The 14,026-nt window shown below is 43.2% G+C and overlaps 1 protein-coding gene across 1 annotated transcript in view; it reads left to right on the forward strand.

The window, feature by feature from the left end:
- Positions 1 to 14,026, forward strand: part of ARFGEF2 (ARF guanine nucleotide exchange factor 2) — a 91,560-nt gene that overhangs the window by 49,557 nt on the left and 27,977 nt on the right. The window contains exons 19-25 of the mRNA XM_078057286.1: positions 570 to 721; positions 1,977 to 2,105; positions 3,149 to 3,307; positions 5,909 to 6,056; positions 7,059 to 7,158; positions 10,620 to 10,660; positions 10,765 to 10,934. Coding sequence (XP_077913412.1) covers positions 570 to 721; positions 1,977 to 2,105; positions 3,149 to 3,307; positions 5,909 to 6,056; positions 7,059 to 7,158; positions 10,620 to 10,660; positions 10,765 to 10,934 — 899 coding nt within the window. The remainder of the gene's footprint in view (positions 1 to 569; positions 722 to 1,976; positions 2,106 to 3,148; positions 3,308 to 5,908; positions 6,057 to 7,058; positions 7,159 to 10,619; positions 10,661 to 10,764; positions 10,935 to 14,026) is intronic.

Below are 14,026 nucleotides of genomic sequence, written 5' to 3' on the forward strand. Positions count from 1 at the left end.
TCGATCCCAGGACCCTGGGATCATGACCTGAGCCCAAGGCAGACGCTTAACGACGGAGCCACCCAGGCGCCCCAGTAAATGTGTTTAAATCAGTTAGTGTGATTATGTTGATTCTCTCATAACCATCTTCTTGCTAGATTGGTGATTAGTTACAAGAAGGAATTTAAAATGAGTAATCTGAGAGCTAAATTATCCCACACAGTGTTCCTTAAAACTGCTTTAATGCCACTGATGATGGTGCCAGCCTTGATGAGAATGTGTGAGGGAAGGCCCGTGACACTCTCGGCTTCAGCAGAGCATAGAGATTGAGTGCACAGGCTGCAGAGCCACACTGGCCAGGGTCAAGTCCCACCTCCACTGCTCATTGGCTGTGTGTCCCTGGGCAAGGTGCTGAGCCTGTGTGTGCCTCATTTCCCCCTTCAGTAAAATGGTAATATTTGGAACACACTCACAGAGGTGCTCAGGAGGATTTGTGACTTAATCGTTGTAAATCTTTTAAAACCGTGCCTAGCCCACAGCGAGCGCTCAGTGGGTGTCAGCGGTGCTATTAGACTCTCATTTCTTTGTAGGCGTAGCTAGTGAAAAACAGAGACGGCTGCTGTACAACCTGGAGATGGAGCAAATGGCTAGAACAGCCAAGGCTCTGATGGAGGCTGTGAGCCATGCCAAGGCCCCGTTCACCAGCGCCACTCACTTGGACCATGTCCGGCCGATGTTCAAAGTGAGTATCCTGAGAAGCCAGAACCTGGCTTGGCCTGATTCTGCAGGTGACCAGCTAGAAGCTAACCAGTGCCTCTGTAATGGTGAAGAGGTGGAGGAGAGGAAAGGTCAGGTCTGGGTGCTTCTGTCTGAACAGTTACTCAAGTGAGTTCTTCCCAGAAGCCCTTTAATGATGCAGGGGATGTGCCAGGTGCCATAGGCGTGGGCTCCACAGACAGAATGGCTAGTTTGAATCCTGCCTTTGCCACTTCGTAGCTCTGTGACCTTGGTCAGCTTACTCAGCCTCTCTCTGTGTTCATCGTCGGTAAAATGGGGACAAACACAGGGATGCTGTTGGGGCTGCTGGGGGACTGAATGAATGAAGAATTATTCAGGCAAAAGAGATCGTTTTATTTTGACCTCTCACCTCCGTGGCCTCAGGGTTAGTTTACCAGATGAAATTAGTTGGAAATAAAAGACAGTATCCTGAAGTCTCTCTGTTTTTAAAATGTCTAATTTTTCTCTAAGGTGTTTTTATAGTAGCTGTCAATATCCTGTTAGTTGAGCACTTCTAGATTTTTGTGAACCTTTATTTCCAGGGAATTCACAGGAAAATTGGAGGAAAAGTAAAGTCTAAATAATTTTTTTTTAATTTTATTTATTTGAGAGAGAGAGAGAGCACAAGAGGGGGTAGGGTCAGAGGGAGAAGCAGGCTCTCTACTGAGCAGGGAGCCCAGTGCAGGACTCGATCCCAGGACTCCGGGATCATGACCTGAGCCCAAGGCAGTTGCTTAACCAACTGAGCCACCCAGGTGCCCAAGTCTAAATAATTTGAATTAGGAACCTTTCAAGAAATTAAGTTTACAGAGTATGAGTTGTGTGTAGGTTTTATTTTGTGTGCCAGCCTCTGATTGGCCCTGCCTGCCTGCACTCTGCGGAGAAGGGTTCTTGTGCCCTGAATAGACTCGGCAGGGAGTAGGCTCTCCAGTTGATGAGTGATGTCTGCCACCAGTGCAGGTAGATGTGGTGATGGCACGCTAGCCACTATTTATCTTTCTTCCTTCCTTTCGAGCTGTACATTTAGTACGGAGCATATCTATAGTGACACCTTTGACCACAGTTGAGGAGGAATCATTTAATATTGTGAATGGAGTAGATTGAAATCAGAATAGCAGTGAACTTGGCATCCTGGCTGTGCTCATAACTAACAGCGTGGCCTCTAAGTGCTCCTTCCATGCTGAAACCCTAGACATGATGGAAACCTCGCTTCCTTTCAGCTGGTGTGGACGCCGCTGTTGGCAGCCTACAGCATCGGACTGCAGAACTGTGACGATACAGAGGTGGCCTCCCTGTGTCTGGAGGGCATCCGATGTGCAATCCGGATTGCCTGTATCTTTGGAATGCAGGTGGGTGGAAGTTAGCAGGGCTCCAGAGTTGGTGGTGGGCTGTGTTCTTTCAGATTTGGCAAAACTTAGAAACTATCAGACATTTCCAATTAGCCAAAAAAGTCTCAGCAAACTACCTACTCATGCCTGCTGAGAGGAAGCCCACAGATTTGTGCTGACAACAGCCTCATTAGGGAGAAAATTGGAGATTTGGATTGTAACCTTCTTTAGCGAGTAGGTGGGGTCTAAGCTACTTGATTGGGTTTGACAAAACAGACTTCCTATCCATCTGCCTAATTAGCTGCCCTAGTGCTAAAATATTACTTTTCCTTTTAAGATCAGTTTTTATCATAATGTCCTTCATTTCCAAGTCTTCTCTGGGGGAAACAGTTTACTGCAAAATGAATATGTCTGTAAGCCTTTGAATCTTGAAAAATTAAAGCAACTACACAAAATACAATTCTCAAACTCTTAGGAAATTAGGAGGCTGTCGGTCCCATGCATCACTTCCTAAGTAAGAATTTGCACCCATTTATTTTGAAAAACTCAAATCTTCCATTCCCATGTATTTTACAGTTAGACATTTTCTTCTGTACCAAGACCACAGGCTTTGACACCAGACAGTCTGGGTTGCAGATCCTTTCTCTAGCCACGTGACATTGGCCCAGCTAACTCCTCTCTAAGACATCCTTGGTCTCCTCAGTAGAGTTGAGAAAATAGGCCTACCTTGCAAGATTGTTGCAGAAACTGGAGTGTATGTGGCAATCTTAGCATTCAACAGATTCCTCTCCTGCTCCCTCCAGAGGGAAGGGAACGTGGAATTTAAGTTTGAGGTCAGCTGCGAAGGAGAGAGCCGGCTCTCGGCCACGTGGCGCGCAGGGATGTTCGGTAGCAGGAGGACGTCAGCACGGAATAACTGGCGTGTTGATGTGCGTGAAGCCCGTTAGGTGGTGTTTGTACAGAAGGTATCAGGAGCCCAGTGCACACACAGGCCTGTGGATGTGGCAACGGGCACGCGAAGGGTGGAATCTCAGCACGCTTTCTTGCTTGGACTTCCATTGCAGCTGGAGCGAGATGCCTATGTTCAGGCTCTTGCTCGCTTCTCCCTGCTGACGGCCAGCTCCAGCATCACCGAAATGAAGCAGAAAAACATCGACACCATAAAGACGCTCATAACAGTGGCACACACCGATGGCAACTACCTTGGGAACTCCTGGCACGAGGTGCGTTTCCTTTGAAAGCCTGGCAAATGCCTTTTCTTAGTTAGATGGACTCCCAGCATTTTTCTGATTCAGTGTCCGTCTTCTATCTTTGGTCAATTCCAGTTCTGGAACTAGAGTCAAGCCTCGCTTTAACTCTGGGTTTTCCTTTATCCACAAATCCTCACGTCTCTGAAAGTCAGCTTCTGGGGCTGTGGTGGGTGCGTTAAGATGCTCCATGTCACGGGGCAGCCCCCTCCGCAGCAGCTCCTGTTTGCACGTGAGCGCACTGCCCCAAGCCCTTGGGCTCCTCCTGGGAGCTCATAACGTCCCTGTGTAGATTTAGAAAAAGCTGGGGGCCTGATCTCTCTCCTAATCGTATCTGAAAAGGATAAAGGAAATTGTTAACATCCTGAGTAATAGAATTATGCAGGCGATTTATTTTCTGCTTTTTTCCCTTAAATTACATTACCTGATTTCTCTGGTGTCTGCACATATTGCTTCTTGCTTTAGGGAGAAAACTGAAAGAGTAGAGGTGAGTGTGCAGAGTGACGGGGACCGTGGGCACCTAGAGGGGACATGGCTGCTTCCTCCTCCGCGGGGTCAGTTCCTAAGGGGGAAGGCCCAGAGCTGGACTGCTGGGGTCCGGTGTGGGTGTGCAGTTCTGCCTGCGTGTGTGGCATGCAGGTCCCTAGTCCCCGGGCCGCACCTTCGTGGGGTTGCCATGAGGTGAAGGGAGGTCATTTGCAGGGCTCAGAACTGCCTTTGGCAGGTAGTGAGGGCTCAGGAGATGTTAGCCCACCTCTTCCCACTCATCTTGGCAGGTACCTTTGTCCCCTTTCACCCAGCCTTTTCTTTCTCCACCGCAACCCTGGAGTTTTCCATATTAGAAAAGATGAAGTTGTACGGGGTAGGGGTAGGGAGGGCTGGTTGGTTGGGTTTTGGTTTTTGTTTTTTTTCTTTAAGTTATCTCTGTGCCCAGGGTGGGGCTCAAACTCAGGACCCCAAGTTCAAGAGTCACATGCTCCACCAACTGAGCCAGCCAGGAGCCATTTTGTTGTTGTTTTTCTTTGTTTTGTTTTTAAGAAGTAATTTCCTGTTTTCTGAGGAGTCACAATACATAGTGAATCAATAAATAGCTGCTTTCTCTCATAGAACTTTTTTTAATCTGGGAGGCGTGATCTCGATGGGCTTCCTCTGGTTGCCGAGTATATAGCAGCACCTAGAAATGTTAAAATGAATTACCGCCTATCTGATGGTCAGAAACCTTGAGAAACCAGGCTGGAGCCAAGAAGTCCTGGCCGCAAGTTGTTGACATACTTGAGACGCTGGCCATCCTCAGCTTCTGGAAAAGGGAGGGAGTTAATAACAGTTTACTGGTAATAATTTAGTGGTATCATTGTATGTGGAGTAATCAGGGCATGGCTCTTTCCAGTAGAATTAAATACCTTTCGCAGTCAACAGGACGTTGATAAGTAACAATACCAAGCAGTGCTCAGTGGTATAGTGGACTCCCATACTCTGAGATTGGATCGTAACATCAATACAAAAGGCAAAACTCAGCTTTAGTCAGAAGTTCCCATGAAAATCCCTTAGGAAGGGTTTACCTGGAGATCTCCATGCTGTCCCTCGATAAGTTTCTGGCGACCAGTTTTTCCTCCAGTAGAAGTCGAGGCCCATTTCTGTTTCTTCAGATAAGCTCCAGTCGAGAAAAGGCTTGTGTGCAGGTATATCTTCTCCACCCCAGAACCACCCCATGGGGCCGGAAGCTACAGTCTTTTTTCCGACTGCACACCCATTCCAGGGCATGTTCTCCATTCATTCAGTTAACCAAACAATAATCACCAGCTGTTTTAAGTGCTGGGGATTCAGCAGTGAACAAGACAGTGTTGATGGCCTATTGGTACTTAAGGCAGAGAACAAGAGAATATATGGCATAATGCCAAAAAGTGGTGAGGGCTAAGGGGGAAAGTAGTGTGACCAGGGGATGGTGGTAGAGACGGTGTGCATGCAGTCTCAGGGCAGTCAAGAGAGGTCTCTGAGGGACACGTGTCTGAGCTGGGAATCTAAGCTGGGAGTGAACCGTGGGGAAGAGCATACGGAACATGTTGTAGGCATAAAGAACAGCAAATACAAAGGCTTTGGGGATAGGACGAGACATGTCAAGTTAACGGAGCAGCAGGGAGGCTAGCATTTTGTGTCTGAGAGGTAGAATAGAAAGGAGGTGAGGGGGGCTAAGTCAGACCAGATGGCACACTTAATGGGTAGCACAGTGGGTGGGATTCCCTCCCTGCACCAAACAGCTTTTCTCTCTTTCTGGAGCACTTATCACATTTGCATAATTAAACATCTATATCGCATAACTCCATTGTACCAGCTTTTCTTTTAGTCATTTTCTCTTTTACTTTTTAACAGTTTGAAAAAAAAAATAGTGGAGTCTGTCTTCCAGGCCTGCAGTCAGTGGGTTGCCTCGCAAGGACTAGGAAAACCATTCTAAGACCCTGGGATTTCATTCTCACCTGATGAAAAGCTGTGTGTTTCAAAGAGCTCTCGAATGACTAAGATTGCAGTGACCTTTTCAGGCCAGAAACGGGAACTCATTTCTTCACGCCTTCTTTTCATTAGATCTTGAAATGCATCAGCCAGCTGGAGCTCGCTCAGCTGATAGGAACCGGTGTGAAAACCCGCTACCTGTCTGGATCTGGGCGTGAAAGAGAAGGGAGCCTGAAGGGCCACACGTTGGCGGGAGAAGAGTTCATGGGCCTTGGCCTTGGTAAGACACCAGGCCCCACGGCTGGCCGTCATGGAGTCACAAGTTAACCGGAATGAAACGCTTCTTGTCTCAGCAGGACTGTCACGTAAACCAGCTCTTCCTTGTGTGCCAGCTGACAGTATGTTTATTAATGGAAGTGGAAGTGCTGCTTTGGCTCTCTTAACTGATTAAACTGTTGAGTAAATGCCTATTTTATCAAATTCAGCAGGGTGCATTACTTTTCTTTCTATGCCTAGAAGTGTATTGGGGGTAGAAGCCATTTGCTTTAGAAGGGCTACAGCTTTAGTACCTAGTACTAGAGGAATGGGTATGTGTATCTCTAGATTTTGAAAAGTACATTCAACATCTCTTCCATGTTCATTCTCCTGTAAGTAGAATGATTTCTCATTGAATCGAGAGGCTCCCGTCGGTGATCTAACAGGAAATAAGGCAAACAAAAGTGCCAGACCACATTCTAAGCACTCAGTTTACACATTTTAATTCGTCTAGGGCAGGCTCCTAGGTCCCACGTACACTGATTGGAATAGGACAGGGTCACGGTTAAAAGCACAGACTGTATGAAAGGGGGAAGCTGTAATAGCACCTGCTTCTTAGGGCGCATGCAGGGATGGCTGGAGTGAAGTCCTGGAAAGCACACCACACATTGAGCAGGTATAAGCTGTCCCGTCTTCCAGGAGCTCTAAGTTAGTGCTGCTTAATTTTGTATTTGTTGTCCTAAATGTAGGCATTCAATACTATAAAAATGTGAAAGACTGAAGAAAGGGAGGTGGTTGGTACAAGCAAGGGAGCTTGTATTTTAAGAATAAGAATGTATTTTAAATGCCAAATGCCAAAACCTACATTTAATTTTATTCTGTCATCAGTTGAGGGTGTTTTTGTTTTGTTTTGCCTGCAAACCATTCTCTTATGTCTCTTGTCTCTGCATATTGATGCCACAGAATACTTTGTTCTAAATACTTGACTGTTTTTGAAGCAATGTTGATTTTGCACATTGTGTTTCAGGTAATTTGGTAAGTGGTGGAGTGGATAAAAGACAGATGGCCAGCTTCCAGGAATCGGTTGGTGAGACCAGCTCGCAGAGTGTGGTTGTAGCTGTAGACAGGTAATGATTTTGTTCTCCAGCAAAGCTGGACTATCCAGTAGTGTGGCACATCCTCTGTGTAGTTAGTGGATTCTTAATCTGTTTGACTCTTGTAAGTGTTGGGAGCTCTAGATCATTCAAACTAGGAAGTAGCACACGTGATCCACAGCTACTAATAACCTTCATGTTTATTTGTATTCGTGACCTTTTTAAAAACAAGCGTTTTTGCTTGTGCTGATGTTTTAGATTACCTTGTTTCCTTAACAGAAATTTCTAATTAAAAAAATTCCAAGAAGGGTTTAAGATGTAAAGCCTATCTACGAGTGAGAGGTGGCCACATTGATAGTTTGCATTTCATTTTCCTTAGAACCTTTCCATGATACCTGTTTACTTGAAACTAAACATCCACGAGAAATCTAGGTATTCTTATTCAAAGACATTCATTAGATAGCAGTATTTAAAATATGAATTTTCTAAAATGAATAAACTCCTGAAAAGTACCCTTGAATAATCATGTACACTGCTGTTCATGTGGTTAATGACGGATTCCACAGTATTAAATACAGACAGTGTTGAGGTGGTAGGAGTATAGAATTTGGGGCATAATTTGTATTGTTCTCAGAACAATCCTCTTAGTATTTTAAAATCTTTATTAGTGTATTTTGATTACCTTGTTCCTGTTGCTTCCCTGCTTCTCTCCAACAGAGATACTGTCTGTAACATACTTTTGATGGGTTTTCCTCACATTTTTCAGTTAGGTTTAGGCTAAAAGTACAAAATATTTATTCTTCCATTAATCACAATTCTTGCTTTTCTGTTTCTCTGCATTAGCCAGATCATGGACAGTAGCAGTCTTGCCCGACATCATTTTGTGTGCCATTACATTTTTTTAAATTGAGATATAATTCACATAGCACAAGACTTATTCTTTTAAAATGTACAATTCAGGAGGAGCCTGGGTCGCTCAGTCAGTTAAGTGTCCAACTCTTGATTTCAGCTCAGGTCATGATCTCAGGTTGAAATCAAAGGAAAGATAATAACTCAAAAGTAGCTGAAGAAGTAAAGAGCACTGGTGAGGATGCCTGGGGAAATACATATTTTCTGTTTGTAATTCATTTTATCTATCTGATTTGAGGATGGCGAAAGTAATCGTCATCAATCTGTGTTGATGGGCAGGTATGTGTAAACAAAAAACTTACATAGCAACAGCACAAAGGAGAGGGCAGAGAATGGAGCAATATAGGAGCCAGGATGTTTCATACTACTCAAATTAAGTAGACATTAATTCAAAGTCAAATGTTAAAAGTTAAGATGTTATTAATCATTCCCAAGTCAATCAGTAAGAAAAACACTGAAAAAATACAGTAAAAGAAACAAGGAAAATAGAATGATACACTAGAAAATTTCTTAACACATAAGAAGGCAGTGATAATGAAGGAATGGGGAACAAAAACGACACAACAGATATTTATAAAAAGAGAAAAAGAGCAGATCTAAATTCTACCCATCAACAATTAAATTATAATTAAATGTAAATAGATAAAACACTTTAATCCAAAGGAAGAGATTGGTGGAATGGACTAAAATAAACACGGTCCAACCATCTGCTTTCCAAAGGAACTCACTTTATTTTTTTTTATTATTTTTTTTAAAGTAAGCTACAATGCCCAGTGTGGGGCTTGAACTCAGAACTCTGAGATCAAGAGTCACATGCTCTACCAACTGAGCCAGCCAGGCGCCCCCAGAGAGACTCACTTTAGATTCAAAGACACAAACAGGTTGAAAGTAAAAGAGTAAAAAAGACATAGCATATCAAAAAGTAGCCAAAAGAGAACTGGGGTGGCTGTACCAATGTAAGACAAGAGGTTGAAAAATCATTAGTAGAGACAAAGAACATTTTATAATATAAAAGGTTTAATCTGTCAAGAAAACATACAAACATATATGCATCTAACAACAAAGCCCCAAAGTCACACAGCAGAACAAATAAAACTGAAAGGGAGAAATGGACAATACAGCAATGCCCAGAATCAGCAAATCTATAAAGACAGAATGAAGATTAGCGGCTATAGGGGCTGGCAGGGGAGGAAATGGGGAGTGACTGATAGTAAGTACAGGCTGATGAAAATGCTATGAAATTCGATAATGGAATAGCTTCTCGGCCTTTTGGCTAAGACCAAGTGTGAAATTTGATAGTGGTGATGACCACACGACTCTGAATATACTAAAACCCACTGAATTGTATACATGTATACATATATTTTAAAGATTTATTTATTGAGAGAGAGAGAGAGAGCCCCCACAAGAGAGCACACGTGCGTGAACAGAGGGAGGGGCAGAAGGAGAGGTAGAGGGAAAGAATCTCAAGCAGACTCCCTGCAGAGCGTGATCTCATGACCACTATCTCTGCTCATTTAGCTTTAGTGATCAGCTAAGAATTAGACAAAGAGGGGCACCTGGGTGGCTCAGTCAGTTAAGCATCCGACTCTTGATTTTGGCTCAGGTCATGATCTCAGGGTCCTGGATCAAGTCCTGCGTTGGGCTCCCTGCTCAGCAGGGAGTCTGCTTCTCCCTCTCCCTTGCTCTTCTCTGTCTCGCTCTTCTCTCTTTCACTCTTCTCTCTCTCAAGTAAATAAATAAAATCTTAAAAAAAAAAAAAATAAAGCCTTCTGTGCATGTCTCATTCCCAGCTTTTCCTTTTAAGTTTTTGGCAGGGTCCTTGTTTACCCCGGTTGTGACTGCCACCTCAGCTAGTTACTACAGATTGCTTTTGACAAAAGCCCCAGGGAAAAGGCTATTTGCACCAAACAAGGTCTGAGTCAAAAGACAGATCCTGGAAAGGGGGTTTCCAGGGTACTGCCAGGCAGGTCACATAATGTCACTTCTTTGAGACTGGTGTTTTGGGGGAAATTCCAGGATAGTTGTGTTCTCTCCTGTGGAACTAAGTTGCTGGTTTCGCAGTTACCGTGACTTCAGAGCTGTTGGCTTTCAACATTCCTGAGGAACTGAGAAGACAGTAATAGAAATAGGCCAGCCTAAAACACCATAATAGTCTCTATTTATACCAAAATTGAGCCATTTTTCTTGAATAAACATTTTACCAGCCTTTGGTAATTTCCAGAGTTCAGTCCTCAAAGAGTTGGTTTGGGTAACTTTTTTCTGCTAGTTTTTTTCGTTTGTCTTATGGAGGAGCAGCTTTTTGGAGGTCCTCACTCTCCCACTCCCACTGTTGTGACATCACATGCTGTTATATTTTACTCTCCCTTCCTCCTTTTGATGTGTCACTTTTTCTTTCTACCATTATAGGCATCTGTGCTCTGGGTTCACTGACCAGTTTTGTACCTCTGATGCCTCAGTCATTTATTTTAGTGGAGGTGCCAGACCTGAAATGCTTCCTTTTTGCCTTTTCTTCAGTGTTTGAAATTGAAACACAGCTTCTGAATCTAACTTTTATTTTATTGTGTCTGGAATTATCTCCCTAGAATTTTTACTGGATCTACTAGACTGGATGGAAATGCCATAGGTATGTATTTGTCACTCACGTGTGACAACTACAGAATCCTCATGTTGTGGCTGTCTGGCCATTACTAATGAAGCCTTGCATGTGTTGTTGGGTCTGGCCTGTAGTTGACTTTGTCCGCTGGCTGTGCGCCGTGTCTATGGACGAGCTGGCTTCCCCGCACCACCCCCGCATGTTCAGCTTGCAGAAGATTGTGGAGATATCATACTACAACATGAATCGGATCCGGTTGCAGTGGTCGCGAATATGGCACGTGATTGGAGATCACTTCAATAAGGTAACTCTTCAAATTCAAAAACCACTCCATCGGTGTCCAGAAAAAGGCAGGCAACTATATTCAAGGAAGAAGTGAGAGAGAGTTTAGGTACCTATACAGCTTTCCCTGTTATCCAAAAGTAGAACGTTGCTATGAAACCTTTCATAAGCTGAAATGGTGTAAAGCAGAGAGGCAGTTACCATTAATTTATATGAAAAAATTGTTGAGCATTCCCACACCCCAAAAATAACCTTTCTTAGGCTTTTCTGATACTTTAGGACGCATCTTGCTAACAATGCACAGAATCGAGATAAAGCCCAAATGCTCACTGACACAGTTCAGAGCGCTGGTGGCTTAATGCTGAGATGCTGAGTGGAGTTCGCGGGGAAGGGGCTTGGCAGCACCCCTCGTGCTGCTGGCCGCGTGCTGCCTCTGTAACAGCTCGCTGCAAAACAAACGCTGAATGTCATTTTCACTTTCCACGTTTCTTTTGTAAAAGCAAAAATCCTCTTTGGATTTTTTTTTTGGTTAGTGAAAATAGAAACTAAGGTAGGTCTTTCATAAAAGCAAAGTGGTACATGGGGCGCCTGGATGGCACAGTCAGTTAGGCGTCCGACTCTTGATTTCAGCTCAGGTCATGATCTCAGGGTGGTGAGATTGATCCCCTGCATCAGGCTGTGTGCTCAGTGTGGAATCTGCTTGGGACTCTCTCCCTTTTCCTCTGCCCCTCTTCCTCCCCCCTCAAGCAAATGAATAAATCTTTAAAAAAAAGCAAAGCAGTGCAGTGTGACATTGCATGAAGCAGAGGATACTCATAATTCATTTTACCTGTGGAGCATATTTAGGTATTGCTAGAACTCGTGGAGTATGAAATTAAAATCTTAGTGGTATTAAAAATACTTTAATATCCCATATCCAGGATCTAGGCTAACACCACAAAATCATTATAGTCACTGGACAAACATTGATGTTTGAACACATGGCAAAATCCTCTAGTGTCTTCTGAATGACCAAAGATTAAGTTATGTTCTATATAGTTTCACTGTTAATGTCACTGCTTCTTATATTCTGGCTTTTGTTGCCACCACTCTTCTGAAACCTTTGTTGAGAAAACTAACATTCATTCATTCATTCATTCATTCATTTTAAAGATTTGCTTACTTATTCGAGAGAGAGAGAGCATGCATGCATGCAAGCTAGGGGAAAGGCAGAGAGAGAGAGAATCTCAAGTAGACTCCCCACTGAGCATGGAGCCTGACATGGGGCTCCATCCCACAACCCTGAGATCATGACCTGTCCGAAATCAAGAGTTGGTGCTTAACCAACTAAGCCACCCAGGCATCCCTAGAAAACTAACATTTATTTTTACATCAGAAACAGGCTAGAGATTTGTGTATGTTCTAAAACTGACAACTACTGAGAGAAAACCAGACTACCCTTGTTCCTCTCCGCTAGAGGTTTTATCATGTACATATAGGCACATGCACACATAAAGACTTTTAAAAGTCAGAATGTATATGTATTGTGTGTGTGTGTATGCATCTGTGATTCCATTAACTTCTTAAAAGTGATAGCTTAATAGCACTATTTCCTACCAAAACATACTCCATGATTTCAAAGCAATTTTCTCACTCCTGGAGATGAAGAGTTGTAATACAGATGCTTAAAAGTACTGTGAGTAAAAAACAGTTTATCCAAAAGAGAATTGCACTCTCTCCATTGAATGGAAGAAACTTATAAAAAGAAGCAGGTGACCTTTCATCTGAATCCTCAGGGAGGACACAGCCACGAGAGCTTGCACATGACCCCGAGCAACTGTTTGTCGAGTGAATGGTAGCACTGTCACCTAGAGTAATCAACCAGCTCAGCAACCATCTTTCTTACTCTTCTGATAAATAACTTACTAGTGGACCAGTTGACTTAATTGGTGTGAAATTGCTTGAGAAAGGGAATGCGAACCATTACCATTACTGTACCTTACGTTGTATTCTCATCCAAGCCTGTGACCACTAAGCTGGAGCAAACATTGCTCACTTGTTCCATGAAATCTTTCCACTAGCAGCCGTGGAATCCTTTTTTCTCTCAGAAGTAATAATCCAGAAGTGTTTTGGTAAGCCTTTCCCAGCTTTTCGGAGTCTGGATTTCATGTTCAGTGGGACTTCTTCAGGAGAGAACATCAGTTTGTACAAGTTACTTTTCCCACCTGCAATTCTGTTGTCAAGACTCTTTAGGTGCCAGTTCTCGGTTATCTGTGGGTCACTTACGGGCAGCTCAGGATGTAGGCTGACAGATAGTAATGAGACATTTCATGGTTGTCACCTTCATTACCAGTGTCTGTTCCATCTCATCAGAGCCACTAAGCACAAAGTTGTGGAAAACTCAGTTGCTCCCTCTGGGAGTCTTCATTCTTTCTACCACCTCAGGAAGATGTTCTGCTTGTCTATAGTTTACCTACTTTTAGAGACTGGAGTTATGGGTATATATTTGGTTGGCTGGACGTATTTCTTTTTAACTGCCAAATGTTACTCCGTGTAATAAGAATCTCGTAGGTTTGAAGAAGTGAATGGCTGAGTACAGCTGTAACTTAGCTCTTGGCATTCTAGCAGAGCCTTGGGAACAGTCCCATGTTTCTCTTCTAAATTAGGACACGTGTGCGTCCTGGGGTGTGCAGAGCTGCACGATAAGCATGGAGTGTATTCCTGCTGCAGGATTTCCTGAATCCTGATGTTTAGGAGAGGAATATTCTTTTTATTAGTATTTAATTTAATGAACATGACATAAACACCTTAAAAAAAATTACTGTTAAAGCCACGTTTGACCATCACCACTCCCCTATTGAACCCTGCCCAAAACTAATTATTACCAGTTTGGTATATACCCTGACATTTTTCTATGCACGTGTATATGTATATACTCACAGAAATACAGATAATATTGTCTTGGTTTCTTTTGCTTTTTTGAAAAAAAACATAATTGGTATTGCACATATCATTTTGTAACTTGCTTCCTCCACTTAGCAAGGAATCTTAAATATTTAACTATGTTATTAGTATGTATGAGTTTATTCTTTTTTAGATTGTGGTAAAATACACATAAAATTTTTCATTTTAACC

Source organism: Halichoerus grypus, chromosome 10, assembly GCF_964656455.1.
Source record: "Halichoerus grypus chromosome 10, mHalGry1.hap1.1, whole genome shotgun sequence".
NCBI lineage: Eukaryota > Metazoa > Chordata > Mammalia > Carnivora > Phocidae > Halichoerus > Halichoerus grypus.